Below are 21,851 nucleotides of genomic sequence, written 5' to 3'. Positions count from 1 at the left end.
TAGATAGTCGAAGATCCCTGAAAAGTTCAGCTAAGTCCAGAATCTAATCCTTCCTGAAGAGAGAGCAAGAACCATGAGAGACGAAAATAATCTGATTGAAACCCTTTTCGGTCACACCAAGAGATATAAGAATGCCAGATGCGATGGTAACGGGCTGCCTTAACAGGTTTTCCTGCAGGCAACATCGTGGGAATCACACATTCCGGAATCCCTTTGCGTTAAGGAGGTCTGCCTCAAGAGACATCCCGTTAAACGTAGTCGTGGTAAATCTGGATACACAAATGGCCCTTGTTGGAGTAGATCCATTCGTAGAGGTAGAGGCCAAGGATTGTCCGCTAGCAAAAGGCGCAGTTCTGAAAACCAAGCTCTCCGAGGCAAATCTGGTGCTACCAAGATCACCGTGATTGACTCCCGTTTGATTCTCTTGAGAATTCGAGACAATAGTGGAAATGGAGGAAACATGTATACTAGGTCCTACGGCCAAGTCACAGCCAGAGCGTCCACAGCTTCCGTCTGATGATGCCGTGGTCTGCAGAAGTATCGAGGAAGCTGATGATTAAGACGGGACACCATGAGATCCACCTCCGAACAACCCCAGCGCTGTGTCAGTGTCGAACACCTCTGGGTGAAGTGCCCATTCTCGCGGATGCAGATCCTGACGGCTGTGGTAGTCTGCTTCCCAATTCACTACTCCTGGAATGAATGCTGAGAGGACTACAGCTTTGCAGTCGGTCTACTGGAGAATGCGTGTCACCTCTCGCATAGCTTGGCGACTGAGAGTTCCTCCCTGCTTGTTTACGTATGCTACAGCAGTCGTGTTGTCCGATTGAACCTTAACCGTCTTGGATCGAAGAACTTCGGCAGCTTTTACCAGCGCATTGTAGATCGCTCTCAGTTCCAACATATTTCTATTCAATAGTTATTCCTGTGGAGACCAATGGCCCTGAAGATGGAAGTCCAACACAACCATGCCCCATCCCCTGAGGCTGGCATCCATCGTTAGGAGCGCCCAAGTCCCATACACCGAACCGCCTGCAGTGAGATTGTGAAGTTGGAGCCAACAAAGCAGCGAAAATCACGTCTCTAGAGTCAGTAAAACTAACTGTTGAAGGTGTAGATGCGACCCCAACTATTAATGTAACAGATCCAGCTGGAAGGAATGTGAATGAAAACGGCCGAACTCCAGAGTTTTGAAAGCTGCTACCATTTCCCCAAGAAAACAAATGCATAAATGGACTGATACCAGCCTTGGTTTGGGGACAGCTTGGACCAGTGTCTGTCTTGAGGCAGAAAAACTTTCTGGACGTTGGTGTCCAGGGTCACACCGAGAAACTGGATACGCTGTGACGGCTGAAGGTTGGATTTTCAAAAAATTATTATCCATCCGTGTTCCGCTAACACACTGTATGTTAATAGAGCACGCTCCTGGAGAATGAGATCTGATGGAGCTTTGAGGAGGAGGTCGTCTAGGGATAGTATTATTGTGACTCCCAACGATCTGAGGTGAGCAACACCCTGGGGGCTGTGGACAGACCAAATGGTAAGGCTCTGAACGGAAAATTATCCTGTTGAATCGCGAACCTGAGAAAACGCTTGGTGTGGTTCCCATATCGGAATGTGGAGATATGCACTCATGATGTCCAGAGATATCATAAATTCCTTGGGTTCCAGGCTCGAGATCAGAGTTGAGCGACTATCTTGAACCGGTAATAAGACAAACTGATTTAACGATTTCAGATTCAGAATTTTTTTTGTACAGTACAGTCTGGTTTTGGTACTACGAAAAGATTGGCATGGTAACCTTTCTTTCGTTGAAGCAGTGGTACCGGCATTAACACAGCCGATTCTACCAAGGACTGTATTGCACCTTGAAGGGCCAAACGTTTGTCCAGAAGAAGTGGAAGACTTGTCATAAAATATTTCTTTGGCGGCAAAAATTTGAAGTCTACCTTGTACCCTTGAGAAATGATATTGCAAATCCACGCATTGTCTGATATCTTGAACCAGGCATCCTGAAAGTTTCAAAGCCGCACTCCTACCGCACTTGGGTCCTGGTGGGAGGGGAGACAGTCATGCCACTCTCTTTTGAGCAGGCTTTGGGTCTTGACGACGAGCAGCGACTGGTTGCTTGCCGCGACCTCTACCTCGCAAGGGTGTAGCTCTTCTGCATTCTCTAAAAAGGCAGAGTGGAACGAAAGGACCAAAAGGAAATTCCAGTAGAAGAGCGCTTAGGTGATGGTGGAAGGGTTGGTAAAAAGGTAGATTTACCACCCGTAGCCAGAGAAACTAACAAGTCTAGTTCTTTTCCAAAAAGAATGTCACCTGTAAACGGAAGTGGTTCCGCCGTGCTTTTTAACTCAGCTTCAACTTGCCATGACGGAAGCCAAAGAACACTTCTGGCTGCATTAGTTGCTGCTGAGATTCTACAGTTAACTTGTCAGATATCTCTAGCCGCCTCTCCTAGCTATATAGCCGATTCCTTAATATGTTCCGCTAAGATCTATACTTCTAACGGAACTCCCTGTTGTAAGTCATTTATCAATTTAGTGGCCCAATGCTCCACTGCCTTGTTCACCCAGGAACTCACCAAGGTTGGTCTAAGTGAGACACCTGCGGCCGAATAGATGCACTTCAACATGGTGTCCAGCATCAGGTCAAACGGGTCTTTCAACGAAGTTGCTCCCAGAACGGGTAATGCAGTCTTTTTGGACAACCTGGATAAAGAGGAGTCCACTCGAGGCAACATCTCCCATTTATCCGTCATAGCTGATGGAAATGGATAAATAAAAACTTTTTGGCATCTGAAACCGCTTGTCCGGGTGTTTCCAAGCTTCAGTCAGCTGATCATCCAGATTCTTGGAATAAGGACAAGTGACCGATGGCCCTCATTCCGAGTTGTTCGCTCGCAAGCTGCTTTTTGCAGCTTTGCACACGCTAAGCCGCCGCCTACTGGGAGTGAATCTTAGCTTAGCAAAATTGCGAACGAAAGATTCGCAATATTGCGAAAAGACTTCTCTGTGCAGTTTCTGAGTAGCTCGAGACTTACTCTTCCAGTGCGATCAGTTCAGTGCTTGTCGTTCCTGGTTTGACGTCACAAACACACCCAGCGTTCGCCCAGAAACTCCTTTGTTTCTCCAGCCACTCCCGCGTTTTTCCCAGAAACGGTAGCGTTTTCACACACACCCATAAAACGGCCTGTTTCCGCCCAGAAACACCCACTTCCTGTCAATCACATTACGATCACCAGAACGAAGAAAAAACCTCGTAATGCCGTGAGTAAAATACCTAACTGCATAGCAAATTTACTTGGCGCAGTCGCAGTGCGAACATTGCGCATGCGCAGTTAGCGGAAAATCGCTGCGATGCGAAGAAAATTACCGAGCTAACAACTCGGAATGACCACCGATGAACGCTGCTTTATACCAAATAAAGCAATACATGGTGAATCCGGTATCGTAGTCTCGGAAGTGTTCAAAACGTATAGCTAAAATAAGAGGTTCAATCCCGAGAAGGTTCCTGTGGAACTTCTTCGTGTGGGTCAGGAATTTCGCCCAACTCACGATCGTCCTCTTCAGCTTCATCCTGGAAGAGAAGACCTACCAGCCAGGGTGGTTTTGTAGCAACAGAAAGTACATAATTTTGACAGTCTTTCGTAAAGCAGACACCTCATTATGTAATTGTGAGATGGTTCCTGTGAGTGCTACCGCCCAGGGGGAAAAATTAGCGTCTTGGGACATATTAACTAACGTAACCTGTGAAGCACAAGCTTCACACAGGGAGGAATCTTCTGTGAGAGTTTTTTTTTTTTTTTTTTTTAAACACTTAGCACAGATAGTTCTTGTGATGCCTTATTAGCTGGTTCCTTGTCTGCCATTGCGACAGGCTGAGGGGAGACACATACAATTCACACCAGCACTCAATGAGAGAGAGAGAGAGAGAGAGAGAGAGAGAGAGAGAGAGAGAGAGAGAGAGAGAGAGAGAGAGAGAGAGAGAGAGAGAGAGAGAGAGAGAGAGGTGAGAGTGAGAGTGAGAGAGAGAGAGAGAGGAGAGTGAGTAAGTGAGTAAGAGAGAGAGAATATTTGTACTGCTACCCTATTCTAAAAGGGCTCCATACACTAGAAAGATAATGCCCGATATCATCCGATTTCGGGCCGATATAGCGGGTGAAAATCGGGCATTTTGGAGGTGTTTCTGATCCAAACTGATGCGCATTCCCGTGAGCATCGGATCTGATCCTCCAGATTGAACGTGCTGCACTCGTGATATGTCGGACCCCGAAGGCATGGCTGGGATCGGCCAAGATATATCATATGCAAAAGGACAGCAAACGATGTATCTTGGGCGATCATGTCGGGGTGACCGCCTGTGACATGTCAGACGGAGATGTCGCAGTAGTGTATGGGGCCATTAAATCCCCCTGCCACCAGCCTGTATTTGATGTGCAGGCTTTCAGGTTTCTGGCAGTCTGAAGGAATGTGCACCTGTCTCTGCTAACAGTGCTGCTTCCTGAGGAGAGACGAAACATTGTTGCTATTCATGAGCTGCCTAGCAGAGGAAAGCTCGTTTTTCTGTGATTGACAGTTCGAAAACCTACCAACTCCGTCCCCTATGCACACGCATACCTCCCAACTGTCCAGATTTTGATGGGACAGTCCCGTTTTTCACGGTCTGTCCCACCCGCGGGTCGCAGTGTCCCGTGCGTGGGGGAGGGCAGTTGGGAGATCCCCCCCATCACTCGTGAATAGATACCGTGCGCACAGCATCTATTCCCAATCAATGAGTGATAGGGGGCATGGCCAGCAGCTCACTGAGCGCTATCCATGCCCCTACAGTGGGGGGGGGCATGGTTTGCGATTGCGGCGCTTGCTGTGAGACCACGCCCCCTTGCCGTGAGGCCACGCCCCCAAATCCAGTCGTGCTCGTTACTGTCCCTTCTTCTGTAGAGCAAAAGTTAGGAGGTATGCACAGGCACTCATCTCAACCGGATCCCTAAGCGCCATTTTGAGTGGGTGCCTTACACAATTAAAATCAGCCTTTGGCTGCACCCAACTCACAAGGTGCTCCAGATGCTGTCTGCCTTCTAGATAAAATGCCCTGCGCCTTAGCCCCCAGATCCGCTGCTTACAGCGGATCAGCTTCACTAACCTCCGCTGTAAACTTCCTCTGTTCTGCACTGAGTGAGCTATCAGCACGGCACTGCAGTGGAGACCACGCCGCGGCCACTCGCGCACAGTGCCCCACACAAGGAGGCTCACCTCACCCACACTGCTGCGCTGTGCACGGTCAGCACGGCAGTGTAGTGGAGACCCCGCCACTGCGAGTTATAACCAGCGGGGAGGGAATGAGGGGGGACGCCGCTGTGCTGGACGCGAGCGCCGCACAGTGCCTCACACAAGGAGGCTCACCCACCCATCTGGAGCCTCAGGATGCTGCAGTTTTATGAGGAACAGTGCTTCTCAGGTTAAGCCCTGTTCTCCTTGCTGTCTTGGGAGGAAAAGTGCCTCTCAGGTTAAGCACTGTTCTCCTTGTGCAGCTTGACGCTGCTAGTGTGTAACCTAGACCCCACTTCTCACATATAAGTGGTTCCTGAGGCTGAGGGAACCAAGTCCCATGAATAAAAAAGCAAAATAAATTAAATAAATGAAAGCAAATATAGACTGAGCTGGAGCACAGTAAGCAGTGACCGGCTACCTCGGCACAAATTCAAAACGGAGGGATGATGGGGGATAGAGGGGGAGGGGCCCGTTTCACTTCTTGGATTATTTAAAGTGCCAGCTCCCTGTAAGCCACAATCATCACCCCACGGTCTTGAAGTTGTGCCAGTGTCCCCTAGTGGCTGACAGAAAAAGTAGAGGCTCCTGCAGGCACCAAACTAAAACTGGTGGCCTGAGGCTGGGTGGGGTTGGACACTGGGGTGCTGGGAATAAGGAGATTTTTGTCTTACCTGTTAAATCCTTTTTCCTGAAGCCATGGTTGACACTGGGGACAGTGGGTATAGCCAGGCATTCAGTCAGGGCACCAAGGAGTTAAACTTGTGGAGTGCAGCCTGGGAAGCCCCTCCTCCCCTATACCCAGCCTGCCTCAGGCCACTCAGTTTATCGACTATACAAGCCAGGAACAGGAAAGGAAGGAAGAATAAGAGAACCCGCACACATACAACCCCAATATATAAATAGGGGAACATGTCCGGAAACAATGACGCGAGGAGCGGAAGGGTGGGCAGGAATGCTCCGAGCTGCACTAAAGGGCCCGACGCCCAAAGGCTGCACCAGCCGAGGCGAAAGTGCCAAACCTATAGAACCAAAGAAAGGCATGAGCTGAAGACCAAGTAGCAGGCTCTGCAGAGTTGCTTTGCCGAAGTCCCACGGCAGGCCGCCCAGGAAGTGCCAAATGATCCAGAGGAAGGGGCCGTAACCGATGCCAGAACCGGCTTCCCAGCCAACAAGTAGCCCTGCCGGACCGCAACTCTCAATCATCTAGCAATGGTCTGCTTGGAGGCTGGCCAGACCCGTTTATGTTCATCATAAAAGACAAACAGAAAATCTGTTTTTCGAAAGGCACTAGTGCATTGCACATAAATATGCAAAGCCCTGACCACATCCAGTGTGGCCATGGTGGAATGGTCATCTGAGGAATCCGAAAGGGAATAGGCAGGTACCACTATTTCCTGATTGATATGAAAACTAGAGAAAACCTTAGGGGGGTAATCCAGGCGTGTACGGAGAACAGCCCTATCTGGATGGAAACTCAAAAAGAGAGACCGATGAGACAGCTCCCAAATCCAAAACTCGGCGTGCCGAGGATATGGCAAGCAAAAACGCTGTGTTCCAGGTGAATCAGTGAAGATCAACCTTTTCTAGAGGCTCAAATGGAGCCTTCTGGAGAGTCCGAAGGACCAAGGACAAATGCCATGGGTTAACTGGAGGTGCATAAGGTGTTTAAATATGAAGAACCCCCTGCAGAAATGTGTGAACGGAACATCGAGCCACCCGCCTCTGTAACAAAATGGACAGAGCTGAAACCTGTACCTTGAGAGAAGCTAGGTGAAGTCCAGCGTCTAACCCCGACTGCAGGAAAGTTAAGAGTCGGGGAGAGGCGATACTGGAGAGGGTCCAGGCGGTGATTAGCGCACCACTTAAAATAAGAATTTACTTACCGATAATTCTATTTCTCGGAGTCCGTAGTGGATGCTGGGGTTCCTGAAAGGACCATGGGGAATAGCGGCTCCGCAGGAGACAGGGCACAAAAAGTAAAGCTTTAGGATCAGGTGGTGTGCACTGGCTCCTCCCCCTATGACCCTCCTCCAAGCCAGTTAGGTACTGTGCCCGGACGAGCGTACACAATAAGGGAGGAATTTTGAATCCCGGGTAAGACTCATACCAGCCACACCAATCACACCGTACAACTTGTGATCTAAACCCAGTTAACAGTATGATAACAGCGGAGCCTCTGAAAAGATGGCTCACAACAATAATAACCCGATTTTTGTAACTATGTACAAGTATTGCAGATAATCCGCACTTGGGATGGGCGCCCAGCATCCACTACGGACTCCGAGAAATAGAATTATCGGTAAGTAAATTCTTATTTTCTCTATCGTCCTAGTGGATGCTGGGGTTCCTGAAAGGACCATGGGGATTATACCAAAGCTCCCAAACGGGCGGGAGAGTGCGGATGACTCTGCAGCACCGAATGAGAGAACTCCAGGTCCTCTTTTGCCAGGATATCAAATTTGTAGAATTTTACAAACGTGTTCTCCCCTGACCACGTAGCTGCTCGGCAGAGTTGTAATGCCGAGACCTCTCGGGCAGCCGCCCAAGATGAGCCCACCTTCCTTGTGGAATGGGCCTTAACCGATTTAGACTGTGGCAGGCCTGCCTCAGAATGTGCAAGTTGAATTGTGTTACAAATCCAACGAGCAATCGACTGCTTAGAAGCAGGCGCACCCAACTTGTTGGGTGCATACAGTATAAACAGCGAGTCAGATTTTCTGACTCCAGCTGTCCTGGAATATATTTTCAGGGCCCTGACAACTTCTAGCAACTTGGAGTCCTCCAAGTCCCTAGTAGGTGCAAGGCACCACAATAAGCTGGTTCAGGTGAAACACTGACACCACCTTAGGGAGAGAACTGGGGACGAGTCCGCAGCTCTGCCCTGTCCGAATGGACAAACAGATATGGGCTTTTTTTGAGAAAAAACCACCAATTTGACACTCGCCTGGTCCAGGCCAGGGCCAAGAGCATGGTCACTTTTTATGTGAGATGCTGCAAATCCACATATTTGACTGGTTTTAAACCAATGTGATTTGAGAAATCCCAGAACTACGTTGAGATCCCACAGTGCCACTGGAGGCACAAAAAAAAGGGGTTTGTATATGCAATACTCCCTTGACAAACTTCTGGACTTCAGGAACTGAAGCCAATTCTTTCTGGAAGAAAATTTACAGGGCCGAATTTGAACCTTAATGGACCCCAATTTGAGGCCCATAGACACTCCTGTTTGCAGGAAATGCAGGAAACGACCGAGTTGAAATTTCTTTGTGGGGCCTTCCTGGCCTCACACCACGCAACAAATTTTCGCCACACGTGGTGATAATGTTGTGCGGTCACCTCCTTTCTGGCTTTGACCAGGGTAGGAATGACCTCTTCCGGAATGCCTTTTTTCCCTTAGGATCCGGCTTTCCATCGCCATGCAGACAAACGCAGCTGCGGTAAGTCTTGGAACAGACATGGTACTTGCTGAAGCAAGTCCCTTCTTAGCGGCAGAGGCCATAAGACCTCTGTAAGCATCTCTTGAAGTTCCGGGTACCAAGTCCTTCTTGGCCAATCCGGAGCCATGAGTATAGTTCTTACTCCTCTACGTCTTATAATTCTCAGCACCTTATGTATGAGAAGCAGAGGAGGGAACACATACACCGACTGGTACACCCACGGTGTTACCAGAACGTCCACATCTATTGCCTGAGGGTCCCTTGACCTGGCGCAATACCTGTCCCGTTTTTTGTTCAGACGGGACGCCATCATGTCCACCTTTGGTATTTCCCAACGGTTTACAATCATGTGGAAAAAACTTCTCAATGAAGTTTCCACTCTCCCGGGTGGAGGTCGTGCTGAGGAAGTCTGCTTCCCAGTTTCCATTCCCGGGATGAAAAACTGCTGACAGTGTTATCACATGATTTTCCGCCCAGCGAAAAGTCCTTGCAGTTTCTGCCATTGCCCTCCTGCTTCTTGTGTCGCCCTGTCTGTTTACGTGGGCGACTGCCGTGATGTTTTTCCCACTGGATCAATACCGGCTGACCTTGAAGCAGAGGTCTTGCTAAGCTTAGAGCATTATAAATTTACCCTTAGCTCCAGTATATTTATGTGGAGAAAAGTCTCCATACTTGATCACACTCCCTGGAAATTTTTCCCTTGTGTGACTGCTCCCCAGCCTCTCAGGCTGGGCTCCGTGGTTACCAGCATCCAATCCTGAATGCCGAATCTGCGGCCCTCTAGAAGATGAGCACTCTATAACCACCACAGGAGAGACACCCTTGTCCTTGGATATTGGGTTATCCGCTGATGCATCTGAAGATGCGATCCGGACCATTTGTCCAGCAGATCCCACTGAAAAGTTCTTACGTGAAATCTGCCGAATGGAATTGCTTCGTAGGAAGCCACCATTTTTACCAGGACCCTTGTGCAATGATGCACTGTTTTTAGGAGGTTCCTGACTTGCTCGGATAACTCCCTGGCTTTCTCTTCCGGGAGAAACACCTTTTTCTGGACTGTGTCCAGAATCATCCCTAGGCACAGCAGACGTGTCGTCGGGATCAGCTGCGATTTTGGAATATTTAGAATCCACCCGTGCTGATTGTAGCAGTATCCGAGATAGTGCTACTCCGACCTCCAACTGTTCCCTGGACTATGCCCCTATCAGGAGATCGTCCAAGTAAGGGATAATTAAGACGCCTTTTCTTCGAAGAAGAATCATCAATTCGGCCATTACCTTGGTAAAGACCCCGGGGTGCCGTGGACAATCCAAACGGCAGCGTCTGAAACTGATAGTGACAGTTCTGCACCACGAACCTGAGGTACCCTTAGTGAGAAGGGCAAATTTGGGACATAGAGGTAAGCATCCCTGATGTCCCGGGACACTATATAGTCCCCTTCTTCCTGGTTCGTTATCACTGCTCTGAGTGACTTCATCTTAATTTGAACCTTTGTAAGTGTTCAAAAAAAATTTTTTTAGAATAAGTCTCACCTAGCCTTCTGGCTTCAGTACCACAATATAGTGTGGAATAATACCCCTTTTCTGTAGTAGGAGGGGTAATTTAATTGTCACCTGCTGGGAACACAGCTTGTGAATTTTTTCCCATACTACCTCCTTGTCGGAGGGAGACTTGGTAAAGCAGACTTCAGGAGCCTGCGAAGGGGAAACGTCTCGACATTCCCATCTGTACCCCCGGGATACTACTTGTAGGATCCAGGGGTCCTGTACGGTCTCAGCGCCATGCTGAGAACTTGTCAGACGCGGTGGAACGCTTCTGTTCCTGGGAATAGGCTGCCTGTTGCAGTCTTCTTCCCTTTCCTCTATCCCTGGGCAGATATGATCTTATAGGGACGAGAGGACTGAGGCTGAAAAGACGGTGTCTTTTTCTGCAGAGATGTGACTTAGGGTAAAAAACGGTGGATTTTCCAGCAGTTGCCGTGACCACCAGGTCCGATGGACCGACCCCAAACAAGTCCTCTTCCTTTATACGGCCATACTGTGCCGTTTGGAATCTGCATCACCTGACCACTGTCGTGTCCATAACATCTTCTGGCAGTTATGGACATCGCGTTTATTCATGATGCCAGAGTGCAAATATCCCTCTGTGCATCTCGCATATATAGAAATGCTCTATAGTCAATAAAATACTGTCCCTGTCAAGGGTATCAATATTTTTAGTCAGGGAATCCGACCAAGCCACCCTAGCTCTGCACATCCAGGCTGAGGCGATCGCTGGCCGCAGTATAACACCAGTATGTGTGTATATACTTTTTATTATATTTTCCAGCCTTGTCAGCTGGTCCTTGAGGACGGCCCTATCTATAGACGGTACCGCCACTTGTTTTGATAAGCGTGTGAGCGCCTTATCCACCTTAAGGGGTGTTTCCCAACGCGCCCTAACTTCTGGCGGGAAAGGGTATACCGCCCATAATTTTCTATCGGGGGGAACCCACGCATCATCACACACTTTATTTAATTTATCTGATTCAGGAAAAACTATGGTAGTTTTTTCACATCCCACATAATACCCTCTTTTGTGGTACTTGTAGTATCAGAAATACGTAACACCTCCTTCATTGCCTTTAACGTGTGGCCCTAATAAGGAATACGTTTGTTTATTCACCGTCGACACTGGATTCAGTGTCCCTGTCTGTGTCTGTGTCGACCGACTAAAGTAAACGGGCGTTTTAAAACCCTTGACGGTGTTTTTGAGACGTCTGGACCGTACTAATTGTTTGTCGGCCGTCTCATGTCGTCAACCGACCTTGCAGCGTGTTGACATTATCACGTAATTTCCTAAATAAGCCATCCATTCCGGTGTCGACTCCCTAGAGAGTGACATCACCATTACAGGCAATTGCTCCGCCTCCTCACCAACATCGTCCTCCTACCTGTCGACACACACGTACCGACACACAGCACACACACAGGGAATGCTCTGATAGAGGACAGGACCCACTAGCCCTTTGGAGAGACAGAGGGAGAGTTTGCCAGCACACACCAAAAACGCTATAATTATATAGGGACAACCTTATATAAGTGTTTTCCCTTATAGCATCTTAATATATATATAAGCATATCGCCAAATTAGTGCCCCCCCTCTCTGTTTTAACCCTGTTTCTGTAGTGCAGTGCAGGGGAGAGCCTGGGAGCCTTCCCTCCAGCCTTTCTGTGATGGAAAATGGCGCTGTGTGCTGAGGAGATAGGCCCCGCCCCTTTTTCGGCGGCCTCGTCTCCCGCTCTTAACGGATTCTGGCAGGGGTTAAATATCTCCATATAGCCTCCGGAGGCTATATGTGAGGTATTTTTAGCCAAAATAGGTATTCATTTGCCTCCCAGGGCGCCCCCCTCCCAGCGCCCTGCACCCTCAGTGACTGCCGTGTGAAGTGTGCTGAGAGGAAAATGGCGCACAGCTGCAGTGCTGTGCGCTACCTTTATGAGACTGAGGAGTCTTCTGCCGCCGATTCTGGACCTCTTCTCACTTCAGCATCTGCAAGGGGGCCGGCGGCAAGGCTCCGGTGACCATCCAGGCTGTACCTGTGATCGTCCCTCTGGAGCTGATGTCCAGTAGCCAAGAAGCCAATCCATCCTGCACGCAGGTGAGTTCACTTCTTCTCCCCTAAGTCCCTCGTTGCAGTGATCCTGTTGCCAGCAGGACTCACTGTAAAATAAAAAACCTAAGCTAAACTTTCCTAAGCAGCTCTTTAGGAGAGCCACCTAGATTGCACCCTTCTCGGCCGGGCACAAAATCTAACTGGCTTGGAGGAGGGTCATAGGGGGAGGAGCCAGTGCACACCACCTGATCCTAAAGCTTTACTTTTTGTGCCCTGTCTCCTGCGGAGCCGCTATTCCCCATGGTCCTTTCAGGAACCCCAGCATCCACTAGGACGATAGAGAAAATAGACGCGCCACGCGCGATGGTAAATCCGCGTTATGGATGGTTTCCTAGCAGAGATCATAGTATTCACAACCTCAGAAGAGAAACCCCTAGCTCTCAAGACCGACCGTTCAATAAACAACCCGTCAAATTCAGACGTTGAAGATCGGGATGCAGCAAGGGCCCTGAGACACTAAGTCTGGTCATTCAGGTAGGTGCCATGGTGGAGCTACAGAGAGAGTGAGTAGATCCGCATAACAAACCCGGTTCGACCAGTAGGGAGCGATCAGAATCGCTGGTACCGCTTCTAATTTGAGCTTGCGAAGAACCCTCTGGAGAAGAGCCACAGGCGGGAAGAGATACACCATTTGAAAGGGTAAAGGCACCGCCAGGGAGTCTATGAGATATGCGCCCGGGTCCCTTTTCCGTGCTCCGTAAAGGGGAAGGGTGTGGTTGTGCCAGAAAGCGAATAGATCGATCTGAGGTTGGCCCCAGTGAGCGACCAGCATCCGGAATACCTTGGAATGGAGAGACCACTCGCCTGAATGTACATCCTGTCAGCTGAGGAAGTCTGCTTCCCAATTCAACACCCCCAGAATGTAGACCACAGAAATGGCTGCACTTTCCTGTCAGGCTGCCTGTTGTAAGCTGCAGAAGGGAAAATGGCGCTGGTGAGCTGCTGGATCTGCTCACAGCGATGGCCCCGTCCCCTTAATGGCGCGCGGCCTTCTCGCTTTTTATACTGACTGAGGTGACAGAATAAGGGTTACAGTGGGTTAAAACCCCTGTAATATGTGCCAGTAGTGGGTAATAATATTGGCTCCAGCCGCCCCTCACAGCAGTCACACAGTGCCCCTGAAGCATGGAGCGCAGCGTGCATGCAGCGCTGCGCTCCTACCCTGATGCCGCCATTACCGCCGGCAACCTAACCACCACTCTTCAGTCTTCTGGCTCTGTTAGGGGTGGCGGCGTGCTGCGGGGCTGTACGCTCGCCGTGGTGGGGCTTGCGAATAGGACCCTCAGGAGTTCAGTGTCCTGTCAGCGGGTAACGGGACCATTAACCCTAGAGATCTGCCAACAGTTTCATCTTTAAAAGAATATTGATGAAAATATATCACGAGCAATATTAAGTATAAACTAAACATACCAATCCCATTCGTATTTTTGGGCTGTATATATTATCTACACACAGCAGATTTACCTCTTATCAGAAATGCCATGATTTGCAATCTTATCTTCAGTCTACACATGGTCACAATAAAGGCCCATATAGATGGGCCGATGCAGGAGAGATGTGTGCTGAGCGAACCGCTCAGCACACATCTCTCCCCCCGCTCAGCACAGTGCGATCTGTGCTGAGCGTGCGGGGGGAGACGGGGGGGCCGCTCAATTCACCCAGCGGGTGAAGTGAGCGACCTGCTAGATTGGCCAGCATGCAGGCCAATCTAGCACCAGCGATAGCGGGGCTGTGCATCGCTATCGCTGTAGGGGGTACACACGGTGCGATAATGCTCAAATTCTAAGCAATCAGTCAGATTGCTTAGAATATCGCTCCGTGAGTACCCCCCTTAAGGAACATTGCAGGGCACATTTAGTGGGATATCCTATCAGCAGCTGTACTTTACCACTGCTAATAGGATCGACAGGGGCTTTCCTATTAGCCCCGGTGCAGACATCCTTTTCCCACTCAGGCTCACGAAACATAGGGCCTAATTCAGATCTCATTACAGCTACAAATTTGTTAGCTAATGGGCAAAACCATGGGGGTAATTCCAAGTTGATCGCAGCAGGAAATTTTTTAGCAGTTGGGAAAAACCATGTGCACTGCAGGGGGGAGGCAGATATAACATTTGCAGAGAGTTAGATTTGGGTGGGTTATATTGTTTCTGTGCAGGGTAAATACTGGCTGCTTTATTTTTACACTGCAATTTAGATTTCAGTTTGAACACACCCCACCCAAATCTCTCTCTCTCTGCACATGTTATATCTGCCCCCCCCCCCTGCAGATATAATGGTTTGTTTGCCCATTAGCTAACAAATTTGCTGCTGCGGTCAGATCTGAATTATGCCCATAATCAACAATAAGCAGCCGCCAGAGCCACGAAGCCACGATAACACATGGGATTTGGGACCCTAAACCTGTGTGTTTTTGTGCGATCATGGGTCCAATTACGGACGTTAAAGACGGCCTCTAATTGGATACCCCGATATCAACAGCTATATCCGGACATTTTTAAAGGGCTAAATTGCATTGGGGCTAATTGTTGTTTTTTTTTCATTAATGGGCAGTATCCAAACAATAAGGCTCCCATATGAATTCTACAAACCAACGTAATTATGTTAAAGCTGCATGTCTTGTACACAAAGAAAGGTTTGCTGCATAACATGAATTCAGAATTCATCATCTAACGGAGCTTAAGTGCAGCTAATTATGCATGTACAGTACATGGAGAGAGATTTTTAGGGTAAGCATTATGGCCCACATCTCTGGTCCAGAAGATCTGCATAACCTCTCCAGTCAGAGAACTTTCTGGTGTTTAAGAATGAATGTCTTCGCATATACAGCTTGTGATATTAAAATATATATTCCCAACAATGTTTATACAAAGCAAAAATTCAGTTTAGGGTAGAAAAAGACAATTTCAAACACTGATTTCACTTATAAATTGCTACAATTACGCAATGAATCAACTAACCATTCTCTGTCACTGCTAGGGTCTGAGCATCACCACTTCCACAGGAAACATCAACAACCTTAAGTCCTTTAAGTCCGGTTACCAACATTGGTACTGTCTGGTCCTCACTAGAGCCTACATGAAAAAGGCAGAAACATCAGACAATTATGTTTTTCCCCGGAGCAGAATTTACATTGGATAGATTAGGAGTGCATTTCCTCCGAATTACTGGGGTGATACATCTCCTCTGAGAAGGAGAATAGTACAGAGGACTGTACTGTACTAACAATCACTCTCTAAAGTGACACTATGGAAGCAATTCATTAAATGTCAAATGTGTAACTGATAAAGTTACTTTGGTTCAAATGCATTCCTCATATTCACCACCACTGCATAACTAGGTCTAACATATTCATTAATATACATACAGTACTATCAACTTAGGATATGTGCAGGTTACTGTTAGAAAGACATCCTTCCAGGAAATATATAATATATATATTATATATATATACATATATTATATATATATATATATATATACATATATATATATATATATATATATATATATATATATATATATATATATACACACACACACATATATACATATATATATATATATATATATATATATATACACACACACACACATACATACATACATACACACACACACACACACACATATATATATATATATATACACACACATATACACAGGTTGATATTCCGAAATACGGGATATTCCGAAATACGGACTTTTTTGAGTGAGAGTGAGCTAGTGAAACCTTTGTTTTTTGATGGCTCAATGTACACAAGCTTTGTTTAATACACAAAGTTATTAAAAATATTGTATTACATTACCTTCAGGCTGTGTGTGTATAAGGTGTATATGAAACAAATGAATTGTGTGAATGTACACACACTTTGTTTAATGCACAAAGTTATAAAAAATATTGGCTAAAATGACCTTCAGGCTGTGTGTATAAGGTGTATATAAAACATAAATGTATTCTGTTCTTAGACTTAGGTCCCATCGCCATGATATCTCATTATGGTATGCAATTATTCCAAAATACAGAAAAATCCGATATCCAAAATACCTCTGGTCCCAAGCATTTTGGATAAGGGATACTCAACCTGTATATACACACACACATACATACATACATACATACACACACACACATACATGCATACATACATACGCACCCACAAACACTTCCTATAGTGTACCACAGTGGTTCCAACACTCAACCTCCAAAGCATCCTAACAGTCCAGGTTTTAATGCTATCCATGTTTAATCAAAGGTGACTTACTTAGTAAGTCAGTCAGTTTGAATATACCAGTTGTGTACAAGCAAGTTCTGTACAAGCATGAGTATCCTTTTCTCAGAGTCCATAAGGGATACTGTGGACAATTAGTACAACAGGGGTATAGATGGGGTCCAAAAGGAGTCGGTGCACTTTAAAACTTCAAACCGGGGGCGTGGCTTGGTGGCAGACACAGGCAGTTGTGCAGTGCTGGAGCTCCTGCCTGAGACACTTATAAAACGCTCGTTTGCCACTACTACCTTCACGGGACGTTTACATTTAGTCCCCTATACCTTGCCTGTATCGGGTAGAGTGGGCTGCGGAGCCGGCGGATGCCTCCTGCAGCCGTGCGGGTTGTGGCCTGCCTGCCCGACTGAAGCAGGAGGCTCAATTTCACCTGGGACCCGGACCGGAAGTGGAGCGCTCGTACTCCGCGGACGCTGGACAATCTCCCTCCCTCCTCCGCTTCTACATCTCTCTCCTCACCTGACGAGCACGGCCGGAGAGCTCCCCTTCACCCGCGCTGCCCGGAGCGGGGACCCGCTGAACGGCGCGGAAGTGACCGCGGCGCGCCTGTGATCGGGACGCCGCTCATAAGCGCGAGCTGAGCCTTGTTTGGAGGACCCACACCACTTCCACCAACGCTTCAACCCGCTCTCGGTGGGCTCCAGGTATCCCAGCCACGGAGGCCTTGTACTAGAGGCCAGTGGCGCCATTTTGTTTAAGGGCTGCTTGCCCACTCTGTTTGATGCTACACTGAAGGGAGGTGACACTTCGTTTTTTCACACACTGCTGGCCGCAGGGGTTACTGGGTACCACCATCCTCAATGTGCTCTCGCCCTGGCTGCTAAGTGAGCCACCGCGCTCATTACTCACAGATACTACAGTCTTCTAAATTGAAACGGTCCCCGTGTCTGTGATCCACGGTGCCCCGGCGGGGAGGGGGGAGAGGTTACTGTAAGGCTGTGCACTACATTGGCGGTGGCGACCTCTCTGCCGCCCGCAAAAGTGCCCCCCATTTCTTTGTATCAGCTGGTTCCCTGCTTTCAACACAGCTTATCACCCACTTCCGCCATTCGTATATAACATAACCTTTCTGGCCGGGGAAGGCCACGTAGCCCGTGGAGCGACGTCACGGCCGCATATTTTCTGACGCATAGTGTCCTGTCATTACACCTCAATTGGATCAAGTCAGATGTCCTGTCACTGTGAGTTGCCGTATGGCTCCCTAGCTATGTATCTGCCTGCCTGATGTTGCCCTAAGGCCACGTGGGGGCTTTTGCACGGCGACGGTCCACATGCTTTTATACTGCCGAGGATATGTGAAAGTGTAATACTACATTGCTTTATTTGAAGACCGATCTCATGGTGAGAGGGATAAAGAAAAAAAAGGCCAAGACCAAGCCGGACGCGATCTCATCCCCTGCGAACCGACATTCGTCGGATCTACGTCAGTTCTTAACTACTCCAACCTCAATCTCCGCTGCTTCTTCTACTGTCCCGGCCTCCCCGAATCTGCACGGTCTGGTAGACGTCATGACGTCCCCCTGGGACTCCGCAGCCTCCACAGGCCCCCTCTCTGTCTGCGGAGATAACCGAGATCTTATCTCATGTAAAATCACTTCCCACGAAGCAAGATTTTTCGGCCTTGGAGACTCGCTTGCTTTCCACCATCACTCAGGAAGTAACAGCGCTTCGACAAGACATGTCTCAAATTGCGGAACGTGTTGATGTTCTGGAACGCCATGAGTCGTCTAGCTTGGATTCTCTGACTAAATTTCGGGAGGTGTTATCTCATCAAAGGGACGATATCTCTTTTCTAAAATCTCGTATTGAGGATATGGATAATCGCGGCCGGCGAAATAATATCAGAGTCAGGGGCCTACCTGAGAGCGTTCAACAGGCTGACCTGACAACTGCTTTAAATACAATATTTGGAGAACTTATTGACCTGGACCCGAACAAGGACATTATATTTGATAGAGCTCACCGAGCCCTCCGTCCTCGCGGCTTGCCATCTGACAGGCCACGCGATGTGATTTCCAGGCTCCACTATTATGTCCAAAAAGAGGAAATAATGAGGTCGGCCCGTCAGCTGGACAGTATTGACTTTCAAGGAGACAAGATTCAGATATTTCCTGATCTCGCCTGGTCGACCCTGCAACAGCGTCGAGCATTGAAGCCTCTTACTGATTCTCTCAGGAAACTTGGTCTGAAATATAGATGGGGCTTCCCTTTTTCCCTTCAGGTCTCTCATGGTGGCAAGGTCGCAAGTCTCTCTAGACCTTCGGACTTACAGACCTTCTTCACGACCTTAGGAATACCTCCGGTACCGCTGCCGGACTGGGAAGCTTTTCACCACCTACCGGACCTACCTGTTGTGCTCTCTCCAGACGACGCGTGGCAACAAGTGCGTTCCCCACGGACGAGGGGAGCTACTTCTAGTTCACGTTCTTCTGAGCCTCCCTGAAAGGGAGGTTTCGTCCCATGTGGACGTGAATTCTCCTGTTACTCATGTCATACACTAGGTTCTTTTTCTTAAATAGTGCTATGTGTTGTCCACACATGAGATCGGTTTTTGTAACGTTGTAAAATTGTAATGGTTTCATAGATGAGTGATGGGGTATCGTCGATATGTTATTTTGTTTTTGTTCAAGCTACATTCATTATAACTGCGACGATACTCATACATAATTGCTCAGCTTTAATGAAGCCTGGTTAGATATTTTAATGATTATACGTATATATACATATATGTTTACATATTTCTTGTATATATATATATATATATATATATATATATATATATATATATATACACATACATACATACATACATACATACATACATACATACATACATACATATATATATATATATATATATATATAGCAAAGAGAATTCGTCCGGCACTCCACTCCCAATGCTTACAGCTGCTGCGGTGCCCTCCCAGCCAGAGACAGAAAGTCCTTGGTTTACACAGCAAGTAGTAAGGGCGGCACTCAATCCAGGCTTTTTTACTTGATAAAGGTAAACTTTATTAGGCCAACATGTTTCGGGGAGTGCACCCCGTCCTCAGGGCCAGACAGTCTGGCCCTGAGGACGGGGTGCACTCCCCGAAACATGTTGGCCTAATAAAGTTTACCTTTATCAAGTAAAAAAGCCTGGATTGAGTGCCGCCCTTACTACTTGCTATATATATATATATATATATATATATATATATATATATATATATATATATATATATATATATATATATATATATATATATATATATATATATAGTGCGGTATGGCCCGGCACTCCTTACGCTCCCCAGCGTTATTGGAAACTTGCCCCCGTGCCTTCACCTCCTGGAAGAATTCCCCATATATCGATAGCAATGAGAGCGGCACTGGGAGACGTGGTATACAAGTTGAATGAAGAAAGTGCTTTTATTAAATCAACGTTTCGGGGACGCAGCCCCTTCGTCAGGATACAGTGTACAACAATATTCAGTGTTTAAATACCTGTGCAAGTAGAGGTTACTCACCGCCTCCAGCCGTCACGCCGCCCAGATCCCGGAACCAACGTCACTCCCCTCACAGGAAGTGACGCGTCACCGGTCCGTCTAGCCGGCGTTCTCGGGCTGTGGGAAATAGGTAACCATGACAACGTCAACAACACTCGTGAAATTAAAAAACAAAACAGAACGTAAAGTGCAGTGAAAGAAATTGTTCAAAACTCGTTGCCATTGTTACTTACTTGTGCAATCAATTATACAACAATATAATAATAATGTTCATGGATAATACAGCCCATTACAGTAATTTAAAAACGATGAACTGCCCATTCAAATATATGGTAAAAGTGATATAAATAAAAAAATAATGCTTTTTAAATAAACACTTATAAGTTAAATATTAGAGGACCACGGCTAACTTTCGTGTGGACAGGTTCAAGCAACCTCTGTCCCCACTTCTTACTATTACAAAGTACTTAGATTTAATCTAGTACATCAATCCAGACTCCTTAATAGTTATTCCAAGGGTAGGAGTATTAGGGATTATGTCGTAAAGACAGACATATCTAAATTTGGTAAAGATATCCCAGTTAAAAACTTCTTGAAACGTAAAAATGGCTGTTTCAAATGTAGTGGGTGCACCACCTGTAGTTACTTGACACCAGGGGAGTTTTTTCAGCATCCCCATACAGGTAGGAAATATAGCATTATGTACCCACTATCTTGTGATTCTAAATTCGTCATTTATATGTTGACGTGTCCCTGTGGTTTGACATATATCGGCAAAACCGAATGTGCATTCAAAACTAGGATGGCACAGCATCGGTATGCCATACGGGAGGCCTATAAGGCGGGGACTAGCGACCAACCGGTGGCCCGCCACTTTGTGGCAGCTAAACACGGTATGGCCACCCTGCGTTATAAGATTATCGATCATGTCCCACCATCGTTACGCGGTGGTGATCGATCTAAGAAATTATTGCAGGTTGAGGCAAAGTGGATTTCCACGCTCAACACAGTATATCCGAAGGGACTGAATGAGATGTTAAGCTTGAAATGCTTCTTGTAAATTTATCACTGTGATGTACCAACTAGATTAAATCTAAGTACTTTGTAATAGTAAGAAGTGGGGACAGAGGTTGCTTGAACCTGTCCACACGAAAGTTAGCCGTGGTCCTCTAATATTTAACTTATAAGTGTTTATTTAAAAAGCATTATTTTTTATTTATAGCACTTTTACCATATATTTGAATGGGCAGTTCATCGTTTTTAAATTACTGTAATGGGCTGTATTATCCATGAACATTATTATTATATTGTTGTATAATTGATTGCACAAGTAAGTAACAATGGCAACGAGTTTTGAACAATTTTTTTCACTGCACTTTACGTTCGGTTTTGTTTTTTAATTTCACGAGTGTTGTTGACGTTGTCATGGTTACCTATTTCCCACAGCCCGAGAACGCCGGCTAGACGGACCGGTGACGCGTCACTTCCTGTGAGGGGAGTGACGTTGGTTCCGGGATCTGGGCGGCGTGACGGCTGGAGGCGGTGAGTAACCTCTACTTGCACAGGTATTTAAACACTGAATATTGTTGTACACTGTATCCTGACGAAGGGGCTGCGTCCCCGAAACGTTGATTTAATAAAAGCACTTTCTTCATTCAACTTGTATACCACGTCTCCCAGTGCCGCTCTCATTGCTATCGATAGATATATATAT

General features: G+C 47.1%; 1 protein-coding gene across 10 annotated transcripts in view; it reads right to left on the bottom strand.

Annotated features, from left to right (window-relative positions):
- HERC2 (HECT and RLD domain containing E3 ubiquitin protein ligase 2) overlaps positions 1-21,851 on the bottom strand; it is a 618,496-nt gene that overhangs the window by 482,777 nt on the left and 113,868 nt on the right. For 9 of the 10 annotated variants that reach the window (XM_063953293.1, XM_063953292.1, XM_063953291.1 and 6 more), the window contains exon 14: positions 15,324-15,437. In XM_063953293.1, coding sequence (XP_063809363.1) covers positions 15,324-15,437 — 114 coding nt within the window. Of the gene's footprint in view, positions 1-15,323; positions 15,438-17,108; positions 17,220-21,851 lie in introns of those variants that run through there. The other variant, XM_063953300.1, reaches the window with a different exon arrangement.

Source organism: Pseudophryne corroboree, chromosome 2, assembly GCF_028390025.1.
Source record: "Pseudophryne corroboree isolate aPseCor3 chromosome 2, aPseCor3.hap2, whole genome shotgun sequence".
NCBI lineage: Eukaryota > Metazoa > Chordata > Amphibia > Anura > Myobatrachidae > Pseudophryne > Pseudophryne corroboree.
This window is presented reverse-complemented; position numbering and strand designations above follow the sequence as displayed.